The 27793-nt window shown below is 51.0% G+C and overlaps 1 protein-coding gene across 3 annotated transcripts in view; it reads left to right on the top strand.

Moving 5' to 3' along the window:
- Nucleotides 1–6303, top strand: part of LOC144731224 (inter-alpha-trypsin inhibitor heavy chain H4-like) — a 33482-nt gene extending 27179 nt beyond the window's left edge. For all 3 annotated transcript variants that reach the window (XM_078612235.1, XM_078612234.1, XM_078612232.1), the window contains 2 exons: nucleotides 3895–4242; nucleotides 5591–6303. In XM_078612235.1, the coding sequence (XP_078468361.1) occupies nucleotides 3895–4242; nucleotides 5591–5787 (545 nt within the window). In that variant the 3' untranslated portion in view covers nucleotides 5788–6303. The remainder of the gene's footprint in view (nucleotides 1–3894; nucleotides 4243–5590) is intronic.
- The last annotated feature ends 21490 nt before the right edge of the window (nucleotides 6304–27793 follow it).

Here is a 27793-nt window from a genome sequence, read left to right as displayed (position 1 = left end):
TGGGGGTGGGGAAGTGGGCGGGGCTAGAAATGGGAAGCTGAGTGTGGACACGGGGGAAAACATTCCTTGTCCCTCTTTTAATGTCAACGGAAGCCAGGCGGCGGGATCGAGCGTTGCCCCATCGCGCACACGTGGTGCTCTGGTCTCCTATTGCGTGTGAAGTGACGCCGGCACGTGTAATTATTTACGTTGCCTCTAATTCGGACACAGCGCTGTCTAGGCCCAGGCTTGTTCTTGTGGCTTGGACTTCGTCTCCCTTCGAACGTCCACGCTCCTTGAGCCTCTCTCGAACATTCCTGTCCCTGTTTTTCCCCTTAGCCAATCCCTGTCCTCCTTTCAAAAACGGATCTTCTCTCTTCTCACAACCCCCTTTTCCTCCAACCTCTTTTCCTCTAACCTCATCAAAGCCTGCCTCCCGACCAATCCCAGCGGAGGCCCCTTTCGGTCAATCGGGAGACCTTGGTTTTTTATTTTCAAAATAGCCGCCAGGCTGCTCGTTCGCATGGGGTCATTTTCAGACATTGCGCATGTATAAAACACTCACCGTTCACCCTTTCCCCGTTTCCGAGACGGACTGCAAGTCGCCGGGTGCTGGGTGTCCCGTTCCCCGCGAGCGGCTCGGCGTTTGTTTTCTTTAGGGGGGGGGGGGGGGGGGGGTGCGTAGCGCCAGCGCCGCTGTTTTTAAAGACGTCATTGCTCACCGCAGAGAACCGTAGCGACACGACCGCCGCCACACCAATGATAGCCGGCGGCAAAACTGTGCCACGCGCGGCCTCCCCCGTTGCCTTTTACTTCCGAGAAATGACTGAATGAAATGCACGCAATCATTAATGTCATCAACATCATTCTTCAGTCATCCTCAAACAATCGTCAGAATTATCGTAATCAATTAAACTCCATCATTATTCTATTATATTTAACGACTGGTATCTGTCATCCCAATGGTGGATCGTGAACACATCCAGCAATCATCGCTACCTAGAGCCATCATCATCATCTAAATATCATCGACATCAACATCTTCATCATTACCACCAAACCATCAATCAATGGCTTTCATCGGGTTGGCACACTTATCTCAGCCTCGCTGTGCGCTGCGTTGCACCACTGTCCAAGTAGATAACCTCGCATTCAATAAACCTTCAGAGCCAGGGTCAACATCCGACTCCAAACGTATTTAATTAATTGAACGAGGTAAAACTGATGGAAAAACACAGCACAAATACAGCATATGTTAATACTTGGAAATATCAATACAATGAATGAACACTACAGCATCATAACATTGTCTTAGATAACATGAAACTCAACAATAGATCCTGGATGGACCAGGCACCCACATTAGTACTGAACCACTATACAAGAGAGTAAGCTACTGTGTTAAGTAAGGGCACATCGTGTGATCACCATACTGCAGCCCAAATGTACAGTACCACACGTAACACTGAACTGTGGATGAGATATTTCGTCATCCTTGCTCTAAAGATCGCAATAAGGTTACATGGGTACGAGTCTGACTCGACTTATTCAATTACAGGTAACATTCACAATAAGGCAAGTGGCAGGCTTCGTTGTTGACTAGGCCTCATATTTATTATAACAATTTAACAGCATTATAAAGGCATTTACAGCATTATAACGGCCATTCTAACATTATAACAGCATTCCCAGTATTATAAGAACATAAACGAGCTTACAGACAATGCTTCTTCAAGTCCCACAATGAACAGTTGCACCTGTCTTGATTGGGACGCTGTTTGTGCCACTATTTTGTACTCTGTGTAATGACCGATACCCTGCCGTATGGCTGAGAGGCTGTCAAATCGTAACTTCCTGGTCACGTGACCAAACTCAACCTCCAAACAGGAAATTCATGTGTACACACACCCCCACACCTGTCGTTAGGCAGAACAACACTCGTGCCTCACAACACCAAGGCCCTGAGTTCGATTCTCTGACCTGGGTCACCTTCCTGTGTGGATTTTACATTTTCTCTCCCCCTGTTCTGCATGGGTTCCCTCCGGGTTCGCCAGTTCCCTACCACACCCCCCTCCTGGCGCCTGGGCACCGGGGGGGGGGGGTGCAGTTGCACCGCCTGCATACTCTCCATCTACGCCACTAACTGGAGCCCTAGGGCCAAGCCTTATTGTGAGCTTTACGAGCCTCTAGAATTAACAGTGAACCCGAAGGCAGCCTTAGCCTGGCTGCACGAGCCTCTGGAATGGAACCATGAGTCCAAGTGGTGGAGCACGATTGGCGTGGGCCCTGTGCAAGGAAGGAAGTGGGCCGCTCCCTCTCCAATTCCCCCCCCCCCCCCCGCCATACCTGGGCACCTCTGGCCCTCCGGCCACAGTTCCGGCTGCACCACACAATAGCTAGGCCACTGTCCTTTGGTCCGCATTAAAAATACAATACGCTTTAGGTCCGTTAACCTGGCCTCCCAGACTATTATGTGAAACCAGGGGCACATGTTCAAGCAGAGGAAATGCTGCAATGGCTTTGACCTTACGGCTCACCATCGGCGGAGTCAGGCTTTGTTAAACAATCGCCGCCGGTTTTCGGTGGCGATTGAATAGGGGCCCCCGTGAGCGCAGTAATCAAATGTGTTTTCTCGAATTTCATTTGAGGCGGCGTCCTTTGAGGCTTCGGAGGTCAGGGCTATGAGCTGGCGCAGCCGAGACGCCCGGTTCAGATCGATTAAACCCGGGCTCTCAAGCGCGACAATTGTACCCAAACAACAAAAGGGCAGCCCTATCGCATCCGGACTCGGTTCTGCATTTCACTTGGGCCAAACTCCAGCGCGGAGGATTCACCGCGTCGGATTGAGCGGCAAGCGGTCCGAGCGAGGGAGCACTCTTCCACAATGCGTGGACCAGGGTGTGCGTCACTTAGCAAAATAAGAGATTTCAGAAACACTTCTCTGATACCCGCTTTCCCTTGTGCCATTCGCAACGTAGTGGGGGCGGGAGGAGGGGTTGGAGATCTTTTACGGGAATTCAGAATGCTTTCTTCATATTGTGATATTACACAGATAGCACGGGAGAAAATAAATTGGGGGGGGGGGGGATGACGATCGTTTTTAATGGGGAAAGAACGGATAATAGTACACCGTAACGTGATAACAAATGTAGGTCAATAGCTTTAAAAAGTCAGAGTCTCTCAACTTGTTCGCTATCATTGTCAACGCGTGCCAGGTGGTCTCCAGAGTCAGGAGGCACATTTCTCGTGGCATTTGTTGCATATTCTCAAAAGTGTCAAAACATTGTTTTGAAGCACCCTGCGTGTATTATCACCACGTTACGGGGGAGGGGGGGGGAGGACGTCAACGTAGGCCTCCAGTCCGCGTGTTGTCCGCGGGGCCCTGGTCGGTTTGCTTGAGTCGGTGGGTAATCTGTGAACACAGCTGGGGGTGAGCCCAGCCTCACCACCGCGGTGATTCAGTCGACCCGGTGACCCTTGTATAGCCCCCAAGGAATTTTGTCTTGGAGGGCTGTCTTCGCCAGGTCGAATAATGTTGATTTGATTGAACTGCTTTATTGATTTGGTCTACTGACGTTTTGATTGCCTCGTTAATCGGTTAATTGAATGGTTAGGTAAATGTTTGATTGATTGACTCATTGATCTGTTGAAATATGCTCACTCAATTGACTTGTTTCTTGAATGATTTTTTGCATTGATTGCCCTATTGGAAGCAGAGGCAACGAAAGTAAGTCTGTTCCAAACTTCAGGAACTGCATAGAAGATAAATGTTCCACTGTCACTGAACGTTCCATCGTCACACCACTGAACGTTTAGTGTTACACCGCTGAACGTTCCATCGTCACACCACTGGACATTCCACTGTCACACCGCTTAACATCGCGCTGCTGTGCACATTCCGTGCAATGGGTGCAGGGGTGTCGGTGAGCACCAAGGTGGGCACCAAACGCAGAGGCAGCTGGCACGGCTATGCTGAGGTCAACATCCAGGTCCCGACCGTCCAGGGCAGCCTGAAGATCGGCGTCACCGCCACCCACCTGCACCTCAATCTGCCGCACAGCTTGAGCGTGTCCCTGCAGACGAACAGCAACTACCAGATCGACAACGTCACTGTTCGTGTGGAACGGGGCAAGGCGGTGATCGTGAGTGTCGCCGGCGGCGTGGAGATCGTGGTGTCGACGCACGGCACCCAGCGCCGACATCAGCTGGCGCTGGCCGTTCTGAATCCGCAGGGGTTGTCGCCAGCGACCACGGGGCTCCTGGGTGAGTGAGCGGACCGGGAGTCTTGCACCATTTGTCACAACTGTCATGCCGGAGCGTCGAATCGAGCCGGCGACCGTTGGGAACGCCAGTCCGATGTGCCAAACCTTACACCGCCGTGGCAGGTCCCAGCTCCGTATCGGCGCCCTTTAAAAAAAATGTATCACAAATTTCCCTTCGTCCGAAATGCGAAACATCGCAGCCGTCGCAACATTTCCCTGGGAGCCTCTCGCTCCTAAACTATGAAACTGAACTATACTATTTTATTTGACTGGGTAAGGCCCAGAGGTCGCAAACTGGTTTTGATTCCTTACCCGTACCCGGCCGCACCAGGGTCGCAAACGGGTACCCGTACCCTACCCGATACCCGGCCTGGTAGCCGGGTATCGGGTAGGGTACGGGTACACGATTGCGACCTCTGGGATGAAGCCATGTTGCAGGCGCGGGTGGGTTGATTCTAGGAACTTGAATTGTGAGAAGAGACAAGACGTTGGGAAATGAGTGACAAACGGTTACTCACCAGTGACTCATGGCCTACCCGTACCCGGCCGGGTACGGGTAGCCGGCTATCGGGTAGGGTACGGGTATCGGGTACCCGATTGCGATCTCTGGTAAGGCCCCACTGAGCTGCACAGATATTTTTCAGAAGCGACCTGACGATGACAAATAATGGCTCAATGAAGTAGCGGCGTATTGTCACGTGGAAGTTTACAGCAGCCAAATGCTCTTAATCGCGTGATGTTGATTATAAATGCGAAGGGAAAAACCGGAGGACCCGGATACAAATTCATACAACCACGGGGAGAGACACAGGCAAACTCCAAAATATACAATAGGTGTCACGGTTGGGATCAAACCCCCTATCTGTATGCCAGGCGAGGTAGTTAACATCTCACCACCTTGGCGTCTCAAGACGTTCCTCGTGCGACTCTCTGCTGCATCGACATCCCAGTTTAAAGGCGGCCTTCTTACACTCCGGAGGAGGACCCAAGAGAACTTGAGACGGACTCAATCAGAGAGCGGCCGCAACGGCGTAGAGGGATCGGGAGCGAGAGGTTAGGCCCCCGTGCCGATATAAAGGCGATCAGAGTGGCAAAATAAGTTCCCTGTGCTGCAGGAGGGGACTGCGTGCCCATCATTAGGACCTCCTGAACACAGCTAAGCCAAGGGAACTGGCGTGTGCGGAAACCGGCAGGGGTTAAAGGGGTGTGCCAGGATTGGCTGTCGAAACGTCCGGAGATGAAACGACCACGGCTACGGTCGGAGCATCTTCTTGTCGAGATCTCTTTGCCCCTTACCCCTATTTGTTGAGATGTCAAGTTCTCTCTCTACCCCTCCCCCCCCATCCCAGGCGTGCTTCTGCACCAGGACGTGACGGTGCTTCCTCCTCTCGATACTACCGCGTACCCCGGGCTGAGCACACACCTGGCCCCGTCCATCTCCATCGGCTCGCGCACGCTGAGCGTCCTGAGGAAGGACCTGGAGCCCGTGACCTCGGGGTCACCGTCGGAGTGCCTGCAGACCGACTTCGCGCTGCTGGGCGCCTAGGCTCTCGTGTCAGTCGCCAAGTCGGGAGCGAAGACATTTTTGACGATTTCGCCCGGCCACCGTCATCACTGCTCACTTGTCGTCGCCGAGTCGCGGGCGCTCATTCATTATAGGAGGGGTCCTGGCTACATCTCACGGATCGACGATTTCCGTGGGTTTTTTTTTGTTCATAATCGTTGAAAGTTTTTTGTTTTTCGTGGACCGTGTCGCCCACGATTCGCATCGTGGGGGGGGGGGAATCTTTAATGTCTACCATGAACACAAACCACGCGAGGCTAAATGATTAATAACAGGCGCTGCCGGTGGCGAGGTGCTAACTACCTCGCGTGGTATACAAGAAGTGGTGGGTTCGATCTCGACGCTGACGCCTGCTGTATATTTGAAGTTTGCATGTATCTCTCTCCCCGTGGCCGTGTGGATTTTTCTCCAGGTCCTCCGGATTTTCAGCTCCACATATATAATCAACATCGCGTGTTTTAGAGTATTTGGATGTAATAAATGTACGCGTGATGACAAGCCACTTCGATGAGCTGTCATTTGTGTCCAAGTCACTTCTGAAAAAGAACTACGTAGGTCAGTGGGCCTGGCCTGGTAACATAAAATAAAAAGTTAAAACAGTTTTAATACACCCGCAGTATAAACCAGGGTGGCTAGAAGGTTCGAACCACGAACCTCTGTAACAGCGGTGGAAACCGATTCGGCATGACCGCACGTCAGGGCACCTGCAGGCGATCGATATAATAACAAAAAAACGAGCGGCTGGTGGCCACAGTTGCTGTGTGGGATTGGCCGGGAGGTTCACCTTGGGGACGGCGGGGTGGGTGAGTGGGGGGGTAGAAGGCCGTAAGATGGGATGACGAGGTGTAAGACCGTCGGGGGCGGTTAAGTAAGAGAGAAAGGTGATTGGTGGAGAAGAGGGAGGAGGTGGGGCACGACAAGAGGACATTCTGGAAGGTTCTAAAAGAAAGGGAGGGGCGGCTCGGAGTATAAAAGGGGGAGGGGGTCGTGGAGAGAGCACACAGTCTTTTTTGGTGGCGGCGATTGCCAGAGCGTTGTGGTGTTGTGGGAATTTACTGACTTGCAGTGGTTGTTGTACGCATGTATGCACGTGTGTACGTTGAACGTCTTTCGCGCCGTACGTAGCCAACCGCGCTAATCGGAAGTATCTTGGCTGCAGCACGTGACATTTTTCATAAAATCCACGTTGACACCACCTGGGCAAGGTCAAATATAATGGAAACCTATTTGTCGTCATATCACTCAGTTCCCCCTCCACCGCCGCCCATGGAACTAAACGGATATATCCCTTGTTAGAGCTTTAAAGGACAACATGCAGCGTGTTCTCCTATAACGCGGTAGTAGTTGCCTTCCTGGAGAACAAGCAAGTTATGGAAAAAACGGCGTGATAATAAATAATAATATAGGGGGCAAAGCGCAGCCCGCGATAGCACGCGAGATGCGTGCCGAACAAAGACTGAGGCGCGTGGGTAGCATCTCAAAGCATCCAGCAGCATCCCAATGTCCTGTGCGACGAGGCTACGCCGAGGCAGCTGTACGACCCTTTGTTCCTACTCGTGCTGCGACGCAGTTCCATTGTGTCCAATTCATATCCGCGTTATAAAAACATAAATTCCCTAGTACATTCGTCATCGCGTTATATATACAATTCGCGTTATGAAAACACGCGGACTGTACTCACCTTTCTACATAAACTATTAGCGAAGGCACCAGTGACTGGACGGTTGCCAAGGGTCAATTCTCGATTACCTATATCTGCGAAATGGGCGGTCACATTTACCTAAACCTTCGGTGGGAGCAATTCTTTGCCAAATGCAAAAGTGGTCCGCCAAATTTCACCGAAAGCTGATTCATTTGGTGTGGAAATTGCCCCAAAGCGGAGAAAGATATGATGAGCTGGAATTTAAATATTGCGGGCAGGGTGGTGGTGGTCGTGGTAAACTCTCATGCGTTCAAGAGAATAGGTTTTGCAACGATGCATTGATTTTCCGTCAATTGAAATTGACCATTGTGGCCGTGATGCAGGTATCTGATCCTGTGGGAGAGAATCGCCTGTTCAAGAGTCATTAAAACGTTACATCGAGGCTCTGGGAGTGGACACAACTTTACAAATGAAAGGCAAAAACGTGAGCCAGAAGAGAACCCGATTCCTAACTTGAACCTCAAGGAAGATGTTTTTACAATAGTTGTGCAAGATCCATCTAAAAGTTTCTTATAGCTCCATATTTGTCTCGTTATGGTTGGGGGCCTGCTGCTGTTACGTGTGGGGTGGTGGCACCCGGTTCTGAACCTCACAGCACTTGGTTCTGAGTGAAGCAGCAGTCGGGGTGATTGATGATCCAGCAGTCAACGATTCACTCCACTCACCCACCCATTCACTCACTCACCCTCACACCCAGTCACTCAGCGATGGATGATCCAGCAGTCACCCATTCACTCACGCACCTACACATTCAGGGTGATTGATGATCCAGCCCTCACCAATTCACTCCACTCACTCACCCTCACACCCCCGGTCACTCAATGATCAATCAGATTCTTTAATTATAATTGAGGAATCCGATGAGCTATAAAGTTATTTTTCGCAGATGTCCAGTCGGGGCGGGTCAGCAAGTTACAACAACAGACAATACAACAACCGGATAGGAGTGCAAAGTATGTGAAAGGTAAGCAAATATTTAAAATAAATCCGTGTTTATCTTACCAGCTGAGGCCCACTGAGCTATTAGCTTCTTTTTCAGGAGCGACCTGGCTATCGAAATGATAGCTCAACGAAGTGGCCTATTATCATCATCACGTGGACATTTATAGCAGCCAGCAACTCGCTGTGGGGACAGTCAGAGACGGAGAAAGAGACCAAGGGACGGGGTTGGTGGAAAGGCGAAGGTTTAAGGAGAATCTTCTGGAAGGTTCCAGGAGGGACGGGGGAGGAGGGGGATGCCGAGGGGGGGGGGGGGGGTGGCTACGTAAGCGTGGGGCTGGCATGGGGAGGGAGCTACCTCCTCCGACGACGCTTACTCGAGGTAACGCGTGAGTTGTGCTGCTGAAGCAATGCAGGCGGTGGTGGTGGTGCCTTACCCGGCACCACTCATGTGGACTTTCAATAATCATCTTCTTAGGTTTTTTCGGTAAAGTCACGTAGAAAGTAAAATAAAATAAAAACAAAAATCACGACGTTTCGGAGGCAACGTCGTTTGTTTTTATTTTATTTTACTTTCTACGTGACTTTACCGAAAAAACCTAAGAAGATGATTCCTTGCAGTCACGAAAGCTTCAAATCTAGAATTTCAATAATCAATTAAATTGATAAAGCGCCCATAAACAATGGTTCTCGGGGCGCTATGCATGGGAAAGGCGGAACATGGTTTGAACAAGAAGCAAGTAAAGAAGACGTTTGCAAATAACTAAAAGAGAAAGCCATTTAAACATTTTATGCGTTTTCAGTCGAGATTTGAAGATTTCTTCTTTTTAAGTGTCCTGGACGTCCGCTGACCTCGAAAAGGGGACAAGGCATTCCAGAGTTTTGGTGCCACAAATTGCAAAGCCGCCGTCACAACCCCCCTCCAAGTTGTGAGGATCGCGAAGTGGGATCGTTGCAAATGTAGAGACATAAAGTGTCTCTGTGGCGTATAAGCTGACGACTACCACAACGGGTGAGTGAATGCGCACTTACCTCTTGATGTGGGCTGACGGGGACGCATCGGAGGAGCGGGCCCGCTAAGCGGGTCCCGTCGGAGAGATAGAGAGGACGTGCCGACACAGAATGGTAAAAGGGGTCCGGAAACGGGGGCCCGGGGGGGCCATGTCACGCTGGCTCCGGTTCCGTCACGAGAGACTGAGGAAGGGGCGTGGTGAGAGGCGGAGCGAGGCCACACTCGAGGATATAAAGGACGGAGGCGGAGCGATCGGGTTGGTCTAGCGGGAGAGCTATGTGTGGTCGCATCGGGGGGGGGGGGGGGGGGAGCTGGAGAACGTGGGTCGTAGGGACTCAGTGAGGCAGGCACCCCTTCTCCCTTTTTGGGGTCTAGAATAGCCCTGAGTATGGTTAACTTGTAAGCCTGTTAAAGTGTTAATAAATCGTGGTGCCTCCAGACTTCAGTGTGTGCCTCGTCAGATGCACACTACATCTGGTGCCAGAAGTGAAAATACTGTTAGGTTTGGCATAGGATTAAAATTTATACGAGACAACATATCAAAATGTCTTCGGAGGACGAAGATGCGGAGGGGGTAATCCCTCAGACATCCCCGAGAGAGGTGGGTCCGGAGACGAAATACGAGGGGTTTAGGCCTGCAGAGCAGCGCCTGGAACGTGACCTCACCATACATCGGCGGCGAGGAGAGACAGGCGAGCGCGTGGCCAGTAGTTGGCCGATCTGCTGTCTGCCGCAGCAGTACTTGTGGCGGAGATGGGCCTGGACGAGCCAGCCGAACGAGTCGGAGGATCGAGGCCACGAGGTGGGGACTCTGCCGTCGCTACGTCCGAACCGCGGGAAGCGCGGGAAGTGTAGCCCGCACAGGCGGCCGCCATTTTGAACAGTGCGCGGGAAGGGATTCCCGCCATTTCGGGCGTCCCGCCAAAATGGCGTGCGGAGGATCCCGAGCTGAAAAGGCATTTTCCCTTCGTGAAAGACTTCATCGCGGCAGGCGGAGTTTGGATTGCTTTCAGCCGCCGCTTCACTGCTTCGTGCGAAATGGTGGAGTGGACAGAGGGGGAGGCGCTGCGGGCACTCCCTACGGTGTTGGATGATGGCGCCTTGGGTGCGTTTTACTCCATTCCAGCCGAGGATCGGGTGACGTTGGCTCAAGCTCTTCAGCAGATGGCGGGGATTTTCGACCCGCCATCTAACATGCGTCATAAGTTTGCTGTGCGGCGACGTGAGGATTCCGAGACGCCTCTTGTTTTCCTCAGCGCACTTATTTAATTGGCCCAGGCGGCATACCCTAAAATGGACAAGGATGGCCTTGATGCATTGGTTTTGGACCGCATGCTGGGGTTGGCCCAACAGCTCGACATTGTGCTGCCATCCACCGATGACGACGACTTGACGTCGCTGAGTCGCCAGGTGTATCCAGGCCCACCTCAATGGCAAGCGCCGAGCGAAGGTGGTGGCGTGCGCGGGTCCTGCTGAAGATGAAACAGCCGATGGGGTCGAGTCCTCTCAAGCCTTTGCGTCGCTCAACGACGGCGGATGGAAGAAGACCGAGTCGGGGCAGAGGGATGACCGTGATCGATGGACGGGGGCCCTCTCCAGGCCCGCGTCATCCCCCGTCATGTGCTTCAAGTGCGGTCTTCCAGGCCACATCTCCAAGGGGTGCCGGACCGACCATGGGGGTACATCCAGGATGCCGTCATCCTCGGGGCGACACTCTTCCAGGTCGCAGAGCCCCCAGGCGAGTCATGTTGCACCTCACACCTGGCCCTCACACTCACCTCATTCATCCGGCTCGGGCGTTGGTCTTCATTCGCTCGTGCTGCAGGGCGAGTAGTTCGAGATTTAGCGGTCGCCGGGTGGCCACTGCGACCTGCTCAGTGGTCGGAGTTGGGCCAATGTATTGTGGCTGCAGCTGCGGCATCCTCGGCCGTCATTGGATTGGAGCAAGGGATGGTGTGAATGCTTATTGATACGGGAGAATCCACTACCATCATATCTGAAACTATTTTTGATTGCTTACCTGCTAAATCGGCTACCCTCTGCCCGGTTGACGTCCCATGTTTTGTGGCAAATGGCGGTTCGTTGGGAATTATGGGGCAAGTGTTGGCTACCGTGGCCATTGGCGACATTCAATTAATCGGCCTGGTATTAGTTTCGAAATCTTTGGCCGTGCCCTGCTTGCTCGGAACGTATTTTCTCGGGAAAATGCCCCTCAAGATTCTCATTGACCAAGGGTGGCTAGAATTGCCGTCCGGCTGTAGAATGGCGTTTTTGCCCTTGCCCACTCGACTGTGAAGTGTTAATGCGGTAATCCCTGCGCTCGTGCAGGAAAGGGTTAAAATTCCCCCTGGGGCTCAAATGCTCGTGCCCTTGTGCCTCAGGAGGGAACTCGATGGGGAGGCCACCAAGGGAGGTATTCTGTTAACACCATCCAATAAAATGAGTCGGGGACTTATGTTGGTGGGAGCCCAAACTATCATCACAACCAGCAACCTTTCATTCAAATTCTTAACACTGGTCTTGGGCCCACTGTCATTCAGGCAGGCACAGTCCTAGCTCACGCATCGCCTGCAGAGGGCGATGTAGAGGGGATGGGCCCCATTGAGATTATCGCAGCTGCGGAGTGGGGGGGGGGATAGCGACGAAGCATGAGTGGACACACTCTGTGCTGAAAGCCCTGACTTGTCGGAGGTGCAGAGGTCGGCGTTGCGTGCGCTCATTGTGGAATTCTCGGATGTGTTTAGCAAATCCAAATATGACATTGGCCGCACGTCGTTGGTAGATCATCACATCGACACAGGAAATGCGGCCCCCATTCGCCAGAACCCGTACAGGCTAAGCCTGACGGAGGAGCATGTTCGCCATGCAGTCGAGGAGATGCTAGCCGCAGATATTATCGCCCCTTCAACTAGTCCGTGGGGGGCTCCTATTGTCGTCAAGAAGCAGAATGGCACCTTGAGGTTTTGTGTGGATTTTCAGAAGTTGAACAAGGTATCTGTTGTCGACGCGTACCCGTTGCCGCAGATGTATGATTCCCTGGATGACCTGTCGGTGGCTCGATTCTTTTCTACCCTTGACTTGCTTTCCGGCTTTTGGCAGTTGTCCTTAGACGACAGTTCCAAGCCTTAAACGGCATTTTGTACTCCCCAAGGCTTGTTTGAGTTTAATCATCTTCCAATGGGACTCCATTCCAATCCGGCCACGTTCCAACGGCTTATAGAATTGGTTTTGGCAGGGCTCCAGTGGGATTCGTGCCTCATCTACCTCGATGACGTTATTGTCTTTGCACGGACGTTCGAGTAGTACCTGCAGCGGTTGCGAGCGTGTTTTCTTAAAATCCAGGCGGCCAACTTGAAGTTAAGCCGCAGAAATGCCATTTCCTGCAAAGGTCGGTGCGATATCTGGGCCACATTGTCAGTTCAGTTTCATTTATTTGGAATAACCCTGAGCCATACGGCTCTTGATTCGGGTGCAACCACAGTGAATCCCGGAATAGCGACCGACACCGACAAAACTGCATGTGTGCGTATGTGGCCGACCCCCAAGACGGTGGGTGAGGTCCGCAGTTTTGTCGTGTTTGCCTATTACAGCCGATTTGTGCCCGGCTTTGCCACTATCGATAAACCGTTCCATGCCCTTACTGCCCAAGGCCAAAAATTTTGTTGGGGCGTGGAAGAGGAGGCGGCATTTGTCGCACTACGGGAGGGATTGGTCAAAGCGCCCCCTTCTCCACTATCCGATTTCTCCCGACCTATTCCCCTCGTCACAGACGCCAGCAACACTGGAATTGGCGCCGTGCTGTCCCAGGTGGTTGACGGAGTCAAAAGGGTCATGGCGTATGGGAGTTGTGTTATCCCCTGCGGAACGGTACTGTGTAACGCGACGAGAATTTCTGGCCATCGTCTGTTTTGTCCAGGTATATAGTCCGTACCTCTATGGGAGGGCATTTCAGGTGCGGTCGGATCACGCGACGCTTCAGTACGCACTACGGGCTGAACAGCTCTCGAGATGCCTGGAGGTCCTGCAGGACTATACCTTTACAGTGTTGTACAGAAAGGGTGTTTGTCATAATAACGCGGACGCTCTTTCGAGATTGCCACTTCATGCGCGTATTTCATGGGTTCAGGACGCTGTAGAACCCTTACTGGAGAGTTGGCTCAGGCTATGGTGGCGTCTGCAGACGTTCTGCCTGACACGGTCCAGATGCGTGACAGAACGCTCGGCCTCACGCATGACGAGTGGGGGCAACTCCAGATGGAGGACGCTTCCCTGCTCAGACAGCGGAAATGCATCGGTAAGACAGAGGGTCGAGGAGTTTCGCCGGTGATTCTTGACAGGGGCATGATGATGAAATGGGATGAACTCCATCGATATGCAATTTTGTTGCCACTTGTTCTGCGGGGAAAGGTTATACGGGTGGAGCCCGAGCGGTTAATGCACCTCAGGGTCCATAAAACATTGCCTACTCTAAAGTTTAATTTGTATGGCCGGGTTTGGCCGATGACGTGTATAACGTGCTGCAGGGTTGCACGGAATGTGCTCGCCGCGAATCTCTGTCGAGAGCGGATCGCCCACCCCTGAAATCCATGTGTTTCCTGGGTGAACGAACTCGTCGCGCTTGATGTTCTCGGCCCGTTCCCCACCACTCCGTGGGGAAACAGATATTTATTGGTAGGGGTGGAATATTTGACACGTTGGCCGATGGCCTGGCCGCTACGGAACCAATCAGCGGAAGTCATCACAAACGCGTTCCTTCATGGTTACGTACTGGATAAAGACGCTCCTGAACGTCTCTTAACGGACCAGGGCAAAAAAAATTCGTCCAAATTGTTGGAGGTTTGTGGGTAATTGGGTACCCGGAAAGTGTGCACGTCACCCTATCACCCCCAGACAGACGGTATGGTGGAGAGACTTCGATGTTGTGCCAATGTGTCAATGATTCCCAGTCGGACTGGGACTTGCATGTTCCAGGTGTGCTCGCCGCATATAGTACTGCCCCACACGCATCTACCGGGTTTTCCCCATTCTTATTTATGTATGTGTAATAAAGGACTCTTTAGGCGATGTAGGTCTCCGTTTGTCCTTTATTGGGTTCTTGTCTCGCACCCCGCGGCGTCCACGGTCGGACCCGCGCCTTTTCTGTCGTGCACCCCGCGCACGCGTCGTGTGCCCCGAACACCCCGCAGCCACACCGCTGTTCCGTGTGCCCCGCACCCTCTGCAGCCACACCGCTGCTCCGTGTACCCCGCACACTCTGCAGCCACACCGCTGCTCCGTGTGCCCCACGCACTCCACTAACTCCTCACACCCCGCTAGCTCCTCACACTCCGCTAGCTGCTACCCCACATACACCGCTGGCCGACGGTGCCGTGACTCCGACCTCGTGGCAAATGGCGCCACTCCTCCGCCACCACCCAGCGTGGCTCTCCCCTATTTCCACTCTCTTCCATCTCCCAGATCTCTTCCAGCTCTCACCCTATATCCTCCTTCTCACGTGACCCTGACTCCTCCTTCCCGTACTGCCCCTGTCTCCGCCCCCACTCACCCAGACTCCCATTGGAGCCGAGGTGAGCAGTGGCTCCTCCCACACGTTCCGTCGACCAGGCTCCGCCTCCCCAATACTCCGGCCCGTGTGAGTGGCGTGGAGGCAGCACCCACCCTGGTCTTGCTCGCATTACATATGGAAGGGAGCGTGACCCACCAATTGATGCACAACTCAGGCCGATGCATAATTGTAATAATATTTCAGACCCCATGCGTCTTACCTTGCGACGGTTGGCCAAAGCTCGGAAGGCGTCTCAGGGAAACTCAGCCTTAAGGCAGGCAGCCAAAGAACGGCTTGTTAAGCCCCGCCAGTCCGCAACTATATGGACACCTGGGGACAAGGCGTGTCTCCACTGCCCCCATGTTCCAGTGGGCACCTCCCCCAAATTACAAACCATGGCAGGGGCCTGTGGAAGTGGTGGAAGTCAGGAGTCCTCAGTGCGTTCGGATTCAATGTGGTCGTCGCCGTTGGTTTGTGTACCCGTTGTGGCTGAAGCGTTTTTTTCCACTTGACGTTAGCTTGTCATCTCCACTCCCCGAGGGCTGGGCGTCTGTCGGGCCCGGCGAGCTGGGGCGCGCATCGGATGATGTCCTTCCTCAGGGCAGTTCGAAGGTTCTGCCCACAGGGTCCACGGGCCAAGCGCCTCTGACGTCGCTGGCGATTCTGGCCCGGGGAGAATGGGGGAGTCCGGAGACACCAGACACGGGCGTCTTGTCAGAGTCGTAACGCAATGGATGAAGGCCTTCCCAAGCCGCTGCTCTCTCTCAAGGATTTCTCAGAACCATTTATACTAGACACCAACACTAGCAATACTGGAATTGGCAGGGTGCTCTCCCAGAATATTGATGGCGTCGAGAGGGTCGTTGCTTACGGTAGCAGGGTGTTGTCTCCTGCTGAGCAACGCTATTGTGTGACCCGATGTGAACTGCTGGCCATCGTGTTCTTCATTCAGCAATACAGGCCGTACCTATACAGTCGGTATTATACCGTTCGGTCCGACCATTCAGCGTTGCAATATGCTCTGCGAGTAGACCAACTGTTCGGCCAGCTTTCCCGGTGGCTCGAAGTCCTTCAGGACTACAATTTCACCGTCACTTACCGCAAGGGTACACAACACACTAACACCGATGCGCTGTCTCGTCTCCCACTGCTGCAAAAATGTGCTTGTTTCTTGGGGTCGGGCCATTGCAAGCCGCCACTGACCGACCTTGTCGCGCCTCTCGCGACGGTGGCCATTGCACTTCCCTCCATATCGGCTCCGATGGCCGACCCCGTCGATCCGACGGCCTGCGATGACTTGCTGGGGTTAACGTTGGCGGAATGGGGTCGGCACCAGGTGGATGACACTTCCTTGCTGGCTTTGCGCCGTCGTGTCAATGATTCGGCCCCACGCCAGGGCTGGTTCGCTTCCTTAATTATACGTCACGGCTTCCTGCCAATACAAAATTGTTGTACCCTCGACCTTAAGGGGTAAGGCCGTGTGGGTGGCACACGAACGGTTGTTGCACCTGGGCGCCCATAAGACCATTGGCTTGTTGCATCTACAATTCTTCTGAACGGGCATGTTACGCGACGCGATTGACATTCTGCAGGGATGCACCCAGTGCGCATGCCGGAAACCGCCGGCGAAGCCTGCGTATCCACCCCTGCAGCCCATTTCGATGTCTCGCGTGAACGAGCTGGTGGCTCTTGACATTTTGGGACCCTTTCCTACTACGTAACAAGTACCTTTTGGTTGGGGTGGAGTATTTTTCTCGTTGGTCCATGACCTGGGCCCTCCCCAACCAGTCGGCAGCAGCCGTTGTGGACGCCTTTGTTCAGGGCTACGTCCTGGACAAGGGCGCTCCCGAACGGCTGTTGACCGACCAGGGAAGAAATTTCTCCAGTACCCTGTTACGTGATGTGTGCTGCCTGTTGGGCACAAAGAAGGTGCGTACTTCGCCCTACCACCCTCAAACCGACGGCATGGTCGAGCGCCTTCATAGAACCCTCACTTCTATGCTGTGCCACCAGGTTAACGAATCCCAGCTCGATTGGGACTTACAGGTTCCGGGGGTCCTCGCCGCATACTGCATGGCGCCACACGCGGCGATCGTTTTTTCTCCGTTTTTTTACGTATGGTAGAGATGCCATTCCCCCCGCCGACGTTTGCTTGAATATAGAGCAGCCACCGTGGAAATCTAAACTCACGGACCACCTGCGGTTCAATCTCCATGAGCTGGCGGAGGCGCGCGAGGCTGCCATCGAAAATTCTGCCTCCCGCCAGCGGGCCAATTCGCGGCTGCATGCCCCTCGGACGTCCACGCATAAGTGGACGGTGGGGGACAGAGCCTGGCTTCATTGTCCCCAGGTGCCGGTGTCCACATCAGCTAACCTTCTTAAACTATGGCGGGGTCTGGTCGAAGTTGTCGAGGTTGTTCGACCGCAGTGTGTTAAAATCTGTTGGGGAAGGCATCGCTGGTTTCTCCCCCCTTCCCGGTTGAAGCCTTTCATTGCGCTGCTTGTTCCCGTGTCACACACAGATCACGTGGGCCGAGCGTGTGACGCGTCCGACGAGCCAAGTGATGCCTTGTTGGTGCCTAACCCTCAGCGCAGATGTGTCATTCCTCCTGCAGGTGACGTGGAAAGGGGCCGGGCAGGCCACGGTCGCCCACAGTGGACACCGAGTCATCAGGGGTCTCCACGGAGATGCCTGCTGACTTACCCGACACGCTTGTCGATTCCCCTGTTCCACCTGCGCCGCCGAAGCCACCCGTCCCCTACGACGGCCCAGCGAAACACACGCGCGCTAACTCTCGAGGGTTCTCATGAGGGCCTCGTTGTTCCCTCACACGTGAGGGGTCCTTACCTTTCGTGACACGGTCCCGTCCCAAAATCGTTTTTCCTGCATTGCCCGTTGGCTGCTGTTGTCGCGTCGCGTGGATTCACTCGGGTGTTTTCGGTTCGCCATGTAGATATGTTGTGTTTGTGCGTGGGGGGTATTTATATTTGGGGTTCTTGTTGCGTTTCGCGAGGCACACGCATTCTGCTTGCATGTTCGTGTTACAATGTTTTTTCATTGTTACAGCCGGGACAGCTGTGGCCTCCAAAGGGGAGGGTGATGTAGAGGTGATTGCCACTCACCATTCAATAGCCCTGCAGTACCACTGGGTGTCAACATGGTGCAGCAGCGTTACCTCAAGGGGAAAATGCCAGGGGTCAAACAGAGGTAACAGCGGATCCCAATAACGGATCCTGAGGGGATGAGGTCACCTCCCAGGATAAACCAGAAGATTCCAAAAAGGGGGCGTGGCTATGGCGGAGCCAGCCACGATCCGGTATATAAGCAGGAGCGCTGAGAGCTCTGGCTCAGTTATCTCCACACCGAAGACTGAAGCCCGGGCTGAAGATAGGACCCTGGACCCCAAGCTCTACAGTCCTTCTCAGGGCTGGAGCTCAGTGAGGCCAGTGGTCGGGGGTAGAATAGGTCCCTGAAGATAGGACCCTGGATCCAAGCTCTACAGCCCTTCTAAGGGCCGGGGCTCAGTGAAGCCAGTGGTCAAGACCCACAGACCAAGTGGTCAGGTCAGTCAGCCTCCCCTAGGTCCCAGCCGGAAGACGTTAGGCTAACGGGTCACCAGTGTTAGATCTTGCCGAGTCCGGAGGCCATACCTCCCCAGGATCCGGGTAAGGGGACCGTCATACCCCTTGTGTGTTAGGGACTGTGTCGAAGAAAGACAATAAAGTAGTGTGCCTCATAAATAAGTTTATTCATCAATATTTACAACACTACACATGTTTGCGTACACCTTTTCCTCTAGTTCTTCTTTCCGAAGTGGAAAGGATGCCTTTAGATATGGTGATAAGTCCATCTATGCCATCAGCAAGAATTCTACCATTTCCAATATCAAGAAGATGCTTCAGCAAAGTTTCCTGCCTCTGGGTCTCCATGGAGATATACACGCATTTTTGTAGTTAGTCTCAGTTGCATTTCGTGCCTCCAGAGGAATGAAGACTTGATGCAGGCATTTAACTCATCAGCTTTGGTTCCTCGAAGTACTACAGGTAAGGTTTGTCGGAAGTCACCAGCCATGAGAAAAGTTACACCACCCATAATCCTGGAATTGTTGCGGAGGTCCTGCAAAGTTGTGTTGACAGCCTCAAATGCTCCCTTTTGGGACATGGTGCATTCATCCCACACTATTAATTCACAATTAACCGGGACTTGTGCAAGGGCAGTCCCCTTTTAAATATTACAAACAGGGGTTTCTTGTCGGGATAGATCTAATGGAAGCTTGAATGTGGAATGGGCAGTTCTTCCTCCAGTAAGCAGAGTTGCTGCAATCCCTGATCATGCAACAGCCAGAGTAATTTTCTGCCTCTGGCGAACCTTAGCCAGGAGCAGGTTGAGAACAAAGGTCTTCCCAATACCACCAGGTGCATCAAGAAAAAAATATGCCTCCATTTTTAGACACAATGTCCTCGAAGATTTTCGTGTAGGCTTCTCTTTGTACATCCATCATCTTTGGTTCATTTTCCTCAATACATTTAAGAAGCTCTAAATCATTATAGGATATTTCACATAGGATCTCTTGTGCAAGGGCATGCAGGTTGTCCCTGGAGGGTGTTGGTAGTCCGATAGACTTGAGGTCTTTTCCACCAATGGAGTGAAGTTTGTATTCAAGGTGGATGAGGGCCTGGTTAAAGATGACATCAGGAAAGTTCACCTCCAGCTTGGGATTTTCTTGTTGAGCTCTGTGGAGCATGTCCTCACTCATGTCTTCTTTGTATTTTTCCCAGAGTCACTGACTAACAGAAGCTTCTGTCATAGCATTATCAAGATGCTGATCATCCTCAAGAATTCCATGAAGATTGCAAGCTTCCCTGTATGTTTCACAAACAACTCCTTCCACTGTTTTGAGGTCTTGGAAAGATTTTGGCCCTTTCACAACATGGAGGAGCATTCGCAGAAAGTAGCACTCCTGATTGTTGGGATGAACTGTGTAGACTCTTCCTAAGGCATCAGATTCACCAGCACGTCGCTTCCATTTATTTTTTAGCAGTCCATGTATTGTAGGAAGGAACTTTATGATAGAGGAGGTTGGCAGCAAATGGGTCACTTTGGCCCAAAACAAAAAACGCCATCAGGATTGTATCTTGTGGAGCCAGGGCCTGTTCTTGGGCATTTCCTTCGGTGAAGTAGATACGTTGACCATTTTGGAGGTGAACTGCCAAATGAACCACTGTGTGGGAACGCTCATGGATGGGAAAGCCAAGAATTCTCCAAATGGCCTCATTGCTGCTGATGTATCTTCCTTTGACAAAAAGTTGACCTTCATCCACACTTTACCCCTCTTTTTGTAAGGCAAACAAAAAAAAGTCAGACCCTTTGTTGATTTATTTGCAAACATATTTGATGGTATTCACAGAATTGCAGAATTCCATATTAATGTGGGCCTCAAAGATCTTGCACAGAAGAGGGCAGTAGGGAACGATCCACTGGTTGTCAACCTTCATTTCAGAGTTAGTGCCAGGTCTGAGCGTTGTTTCAAATCCACCATCTTCTGTATTTCTGCGATGATATAGAGGAGAGCCATCATGCCCTGCCTGAGTTTCTTTCAAGAAGTTTCTTGGATACTTCTTGGTACACTTTCGATCTCGCATACATGGCGAATTTGGATTGAACTCCCCACATGGGCCATGGACCATTTGCTTGCAGACCACATCAAATAGGGCAGGGTCTTGATTCGAGCCAGGTAGCTCAGCACTGATAAATGTGTCAATGTCATTTGCATGAAAAAAAATTCTCATCCATAGCAATATGTGAGCATGAGGAAGACCACGTTTTTCACCACTCAATGGTGTGCAAGTTACATCTTGTCTTACCAAAGATGCCGCCTTCCTTTGTAGTAATAAGCCTCATGAGTTCATCAACTTTGAGTTTAAACACTCTTTCAATGATGTCATGTCTCTGTTGGCTTTTGGTTTTGATAAAGCTCAACCTGGATCTCCTTCCATTTTGGATTGCAAGTGAAGGTGATAAAGAGATCGGGCCTGCCATATTGCCTGATATAGGTCATGGCATCTTGATTCCTCTCATGCATGTGTAACGGGTTCCGGAGACACTTGTAGAGGTAACTTGTTTATTACAATACAACACTCCAAGAGTCCTGATACTCTGTTACAGCCTAGGTATACAGCCTAGGTACACAGCCTAGATACTCTACTCTGGCTACGCTCTGGAACTCGTTCTCACAAGGTCGTAGAGTCGGGAGTTCCAGAGTCCCACCACTGGCTCTCACAGCGTCCCAGGGTCCTCCGATGGCTGGTCTTGGGTCTTAAGCTACAACTGGCCCTGATCGTCCAGGGAGCTCCGCTTTTATGCCCAGTCCCCAACGAGGGGTGGGGCCGTGTGCGCCCCCAGATATCCCACAGAGCACACACAGCCCCCCCCTTTGGCGGCGCCAAGGGGATTAATCGCCTGGGAACTCAACGCCTGACGCCAAGAGGCTTAAGCGTCTGACCCGCCTGAGAACCCACGCCTGGCGCCAAGGGGATTAAGCGCCTGGCCCTCCCAGGGACCCAGAGCCCCCAGCAGCCCCTCCCTTCTTATGTCACTACATTACCCCCCTCTATGTAGCCTCCAGCCGTCCCGGCTGTCAATAATTAGAAAGTTTAAATTAACGAAAGGGAGAGAGAGAAAAAAAAATACACGAGCCTCAACAGGAAAAGAAAAGAGAACAAGAAAGCAACCATAAATACCATAACCAACCTGTACAACTCTACACTATATACAAGCATCAATCAACAAAAAGGTGAAGCAATGACACGTGAACAAACGACCCGCGGCACACCTAGCCCTCCTCGGGATCCGCATAGAAAACGGGGAATTAACAACAAATATACAGATTCCGACGCGTTGGATGCACAACCAACACCGGTAATCGAACCGAAATCACACAATCACCGCATGGATGGCAGGGATCCACACCACCCTGCCACCCTCCCATCCTTCAGGTGGTGAGAAGGCGAAGACCAACATGTCTATCACCCCTCTACACACACTTATCCGGACGTTTGTCTACGTCCCAGGTCGAGAAGTCGTACTTCAGGGCCGACCCATGTACTGGGCAAAGAAGTCGCACTTCAGGGCTGCTCCAGTATCTACATTTTTTAATATATATATAAAATTTACATAACACAAACAAAATAAATCTGCCTGCTCCTGCCCAGAAATGGTGGCCGCACGCGCGAACCGCATCTCCAAAAGGCATCCCGTGCTTGCGTTCCAGCAGCCCTCAATGAGGACCACCACCGACATTACATGTCAACCGTTAGCACCCCCCGCCTTTCCAACGTGGCGTCTCCATCCTAAAACCGCGCACGTCAGCTATATCGGGGGGCTTCAACCCAGTCTCTCTCCAAGACTCGCATCGCAGCATATAGCTGTACCGACCGAGCTGAGACCCAATCTCTCTCCAAGACTCGCATCGCAGCATATAGCTGTACCGACCGAGCTGAGACCCAATCTCTCTCCAAGACTCGCATCGCAGCATATAGCTGTACCGACCGAGCTGAGACCCAATCTCTCTCCAAGACTCACATCGCAGCATATAGCTGTACCGACCGAGCTGAGACCCAATCTCTCTCCAAGACTCGCATCGCAGCATATAGCTGTAGCGACTGAGCTGAGACGATCCATCGTTCACTCCCTGCACAACATGCACCCTAACAACTGAGGGAAACAGTCCCAACGTAACGGGACAACTACACCTGAACACCACGAATCTCCAGCCCACTGTTTCAACGCGCCTCGGAGTGTTTCAATCTCCGGGCCGTCAGGGCGAGCCTACTGCTCCAGACACACCACGGAGGGTCTCAACCTCCGGGCCGTCAGGTCAAGCCGTCAGCGATTCCATGACGGGACCACACTCTCCGAGCCATGTGAGCGCACAGCCCACTAGGCTAGACATGCCACGGAGTGTTTCAATCTCCGGGCTGTCAGGTCAAGCCGTCAGCCATAGCATGACGGGACCACAACTCTCGTGTTAGACACGCAACACCCGCTGGCCCATCCTGGTCAGGATCTGCACCCCAAGATATTTGAGAGCCAGCCTGACAATTCCAAATCCTTGGCAGCATGTCATCATCTCAAGATAAATGACAGCACAAGCTATACATTAACAATCACGAACAAAGCTCAATACAAACCATACATTGTTAACAATCACAAGCAAAGTTTCGCACACACATTGACAACACTCACGAGCGAAGCTCCACACAGTTTACCCAACAACAGTCACGACTCCCCGACGACAACGAAGAGAATGTCAACAAAAAAATCATTAATCCGGAGCGCGTAAATGTACGAAATGTCAGGGGCCTGGTCTCCCGACCTCCAACCTTTGGCCAGAGCAGCAAAGGCGGCGACCAGCGTGTCGGTCTGTGCCGGCCCCGGCGCCGGTTACAGTAAGAATGGCGCCCTCACTGTCCGGTCGCAGCGTTGATGACGCGGTATGCTAGGTTGAAGCCAGCTGTCGTCCGGCAGTGAAGGTCGCAGCGCTGATGACGCGGCATTGCTAGGTTGCAGACAGCTGTCACCCGGCGGTGAGGGACGCAGCGCTGATGACGCAGCGTCGTTTAGTTGGCCCACGCTGGGCCCGGAAGTGACGTCGCTCCCAGCGGTCATTGCTCCCCCGGCAAAAGTGACGACACACCCGGATGTATTTGCGGCGGGAAAGGCTGCCATCTTTGTGTGGGAGCCGGCGGAATGGCGCGGCCGCTGCGCCGCCTCTCTCCCTCCTGTCTCCGCCTGTGAGCGACGCATGTCGTCCAGGATGGAGACGGTGGCGTGGAGCAGCTCAGTGAGGTGAAGCAGCGCTTCCTCCATTGCTGCTCCTGACGCTGGAGGAGGATCGGCAGGTGTGGTGGACGACTGCTCAGCCGGCGGTGCGGCGTCGTTGTCGGCCCGAGTTGGCTGAAGGTACGTGGCTCACTTCTTGTCTCCATTGCCACTTCTGACGCCAAATGTAACGGGTTCCGGAGACACTTGTAGAGGTAACTTGTTTATTACAATACAACACTCCAACAGTCCTGATACTCTGTTACAGCCTAGGTACACAGCCTAGGTACACAGCCTAGATACTCTACTCTGGCTACGCTCTGGAACTCGTTCTCACAAGGTCGTAGAGTCGGGAGTTCCAGAGTCCCACCACTGGCTCTCACAGCGTCCCAGGGTCCTCCGATGGCTGGTCTTGGGTCTTGAGCTACAACTGGCCCTGATCGTCCAGGGAGCTCCGCTTTTATGCCCAGTCCCCAACGAGGGGTGGGGCCGTGTGCGCCCCCAGATATCCCACAGAGCACACACAGACCCCCCCCCTTTGGCGGCGCCAAGGAGATTAAGCGCCTGGGAACTCAACGCCTGACGCCAAGAGGCTTAAGCGTCTGACCCGCCTGAGAACCCACGCCTGGCGCCAAGGGGATTAAGCGCCTGGCCCTCCCAGGGACCCAGAGCCCCCAGCAGCCCCTCCCTTCTTATGTCACTACACATGTATCTTGGTCCACCTGTGAAGGATGAAGGCAAAATAACTAATCTCCCCTTATTCTGAGCGTTTGCATCTCCGTCAGCATTGATAGCGTCCCTGAGATGAACATATTGTTCTACACGCAAGAGTTTTTGATCGAGTTGAATGTAAAGAAGGCACTCACTCTCAATTTTGGCATACTCATCAACAACATACTGGTGAAAGAGGTTGGCGCACCTTAATATGTGGTTTCCTCCCTCTCTTTCCATGATCATGAAGGAATAGAAGTCCTTAGAGGAGACAGTTTTGTGAGGATGACTTTGTCCTGTTGCTTTGATAATTTGAGGAATCTGGACGTGGTACCCATCTTGCCCTTGCCACCATGGATTGATAATCGATCTCTGGTTGGTAAATAAAAGTTGCTCTGTTCCAGTCCGGGTTATTTATTCTAGTTCTTGATGCAGCAGCATGACGGACTTGCTTCTGGCGCACCATTTTATGATGTTGTGGTTCCTCAGCCCGTGCTGCTGCAGTGACTGTGCGCTCCCTGGCTTGTCGAGATGCACGATGTTAAGAGTGTACTTCGACCCTTGCTGCTGCAGTCCGTGTGCAGTTTCTGGCTTGTCGAGATGTACACTCTTCAAGATTGACCTCAGCTTGGGCTGCTGCAGTGGTTGTGCAGTCAGTAGCTTGTTTTTGTGCACGCCGCTTTTCAGTTTCCTCAGCCTGTGCTACTGAGGTGCCTTTGTTGTTTGTTTGAGAAATTTGCTGCTCCTGCAGTGTTTGTTTTGGAGAGGCTTGATTTTTGTTCTTTTTGGCATTGTTGCCACAAAGGAAAAACTCACTCCCGTCACCACTCAACAAGCTTGTTAACATTACCGGCCTGGCCTATCTCCTCCTGTGATCTATATTACCAAGTGTTCTTCAGAGGAGCATTCTTGCATCTGTGATGATGAGCAGATGCACAGGAATCAACTCCAATTCACACTACCTCACTGCTCAACCCCTGTACAATGTACACCCAAATAGGAACAATGATATTACCTGATCATATACAAAACACGTTCAACGTCTCACATCTGAAAGATTTAACATTGAACAAAACTATCTTACTTAAAAATATGTAGATTATTTCCTCAATACTGTATTGTAGTCAGCCACTGTGATATTTTAGGCACAGAAAAGAAATGGCATATTTAATAATCCAATTATATTAATATGACATAAATTTTGCAAATCAATTTAATTACCATAAATATATAAGGCATGTATTTGTATATCTGAATAAAAAAAAACTACAAGACAAATTTTTTTTGCTCGATCCATAAGATAAATGTGAAATTAAAAGCTGCAGGACGGTGATTGTGTAAGGGTATATTTTCGCAACAATATAACAAAATAAAACACTTAATTTAATAAAGTATATAAAATTAGACTCCTATCTTTTACCAATATAACAATAAATTCACCTTCTCAGTACTATATCTAAAACATTATTCTGAACTTATAAAACTAAACCAGGTATTACCACTGGCACTTATAATAAATGAAGTAGAATCACGAGGGTTTTGTCGGCAGGTTGTTTTTCAACTTTGCCGAGAAATACCTTCAAAACGAAATAAAGAATAAATCTTGACTTAAAGCTTTCGTGACTGCAGGAATTCATAATCTATGTTTTTTTTGGTAAATCCACGTAGATAGAAAAATAATAATAAACATATCACGTTTCTATTGCAACACAAGCAATCGTCTTCAGGTGAAAAAATACAGAAATAAAGAATGAAAAGAACAAAAGTATCATACCTGTACATATGAGCAGATGTGCACCAATCAAGGCCAGTTTAACACGTAGGCTTTCGCGACCAATGTTATTCATAATCAACGTTTTTCGGTTTAGATCGCGTTATTTATAAATGTGTCGTAACCCTCCACACGGCCAATCAGTAAAAAAGTGTCACGTTGACAAAAGACAAATAGTTCACTGCTTTAGCCCACCGGTGTGTTGAAGCCACAACATTTACAATTTGAGTACGACGTTTCGCTGGTAATTGCATCCAGCATCATCGGGCAATTCGCCAGAATGGTGAGGCTCTGCTGTGTCTCCCGTTCTTATATAGAGCAGCAGCAGGGTGACGTCATAATTAATTATATATAATTACAATCACTCCCCCCTTGAATCTTTGCACCTGATGAGTTAATGAGTTAATGATGACGTCACCCTGCTGCTGCTCTATATAAGAACGGGAGACACAGCAGAGCCTCACCATTCTGGCGAATTGCCAGAATGGTGATGCAATTACCAGCGAAACGTCGTACTCAAATTGTAAATGTTGTGGCTTCAACACACCAGTGGGCTAAAGCAGTGAACTATTTGTCTTTTGTCAACGTGACACTTTTTTACTGATTGGCCGTGTCGGGTGGTGGAGGGTTACGACACATTTATAAATAACGCGATCTAAACCCAAAAACGTTGATTATGAACAATCAAGGCCAATTCACATCAACGTACTGTTCAACCACTGGACTGATGGGATACAGTGCAAATTATTATAGAAATAACCATGACAGAAACAATTTACGTCCTAAATGATAATACACTCCTTAATTTTTTTTTTTTTAAACAACGGTTTAATTTTAAAGTGCACTAAAAAGTAAATAACTCGATTAGACAACGGGAAGTGGTCCACATCTTGATTACAAGAGACACGTGGCGCCTGCTTCTTGGGCGAGGCGATTCCAGAGTTTAGGGACTGTGGCGTTTTTGACCTAGCCAAATGAAGATTTAATTAATAAGCCGTCCATACAAAATGTGAATTGCTTTAAAAGAGCCAATTAATTGATGCCGATTTTGATACAGGCATGCATTGTCATCGGATCTAAAGTAGGTGTGCAAAATTTTGAATTCATTGGACAACAGGAAGTAGACTACATTTTTATTACAATATTTGACCACGACAAACATGGGTGTTCAGTAAAACCGTTGAAAAATCGTGTTTAAATATCAAACTCTTAACTCTGAATATATTCACTATCATTAAACAATTATCAGAGAAATAACAGTGCTTAATCACTGTCAGTTAATATTAAAATAGCAATAATACAAATAAATAAAAGTAACAGTTATCTATGTTTTAAAGGAGCTGTAAATCTGTGTTGCCTGTAGTGTCCACCCGAATTCTCCATAATGATAATACCTGCTAATCAGATGCACACATTACACATTCAACATATTCACATTTAACATATTACATCTGAAAGATGTTAAATTAAACAAACGTAACATTTAG

This window comes from Lampetra planeri, chromosome 38 (assembly GCF_965212315.1).
Source record: "Lampetra planeri chromosome 38, kcLamPlan1.2.h2, whole genome shotgun sequence".
In the NCBI taxonomy this organism is placed as follows: domain Eukaryota; kingdom Metazoa; phylum Chordata; class Hyperoartia; order Petromyzontiformes; family Petromyzontidae; genus Lampetra; species Lampetra planeri.
Note: the sequence above shows the minus strand (reverse complement) of the source record. Positions and strands in the feature narration are given on the sequence as shown.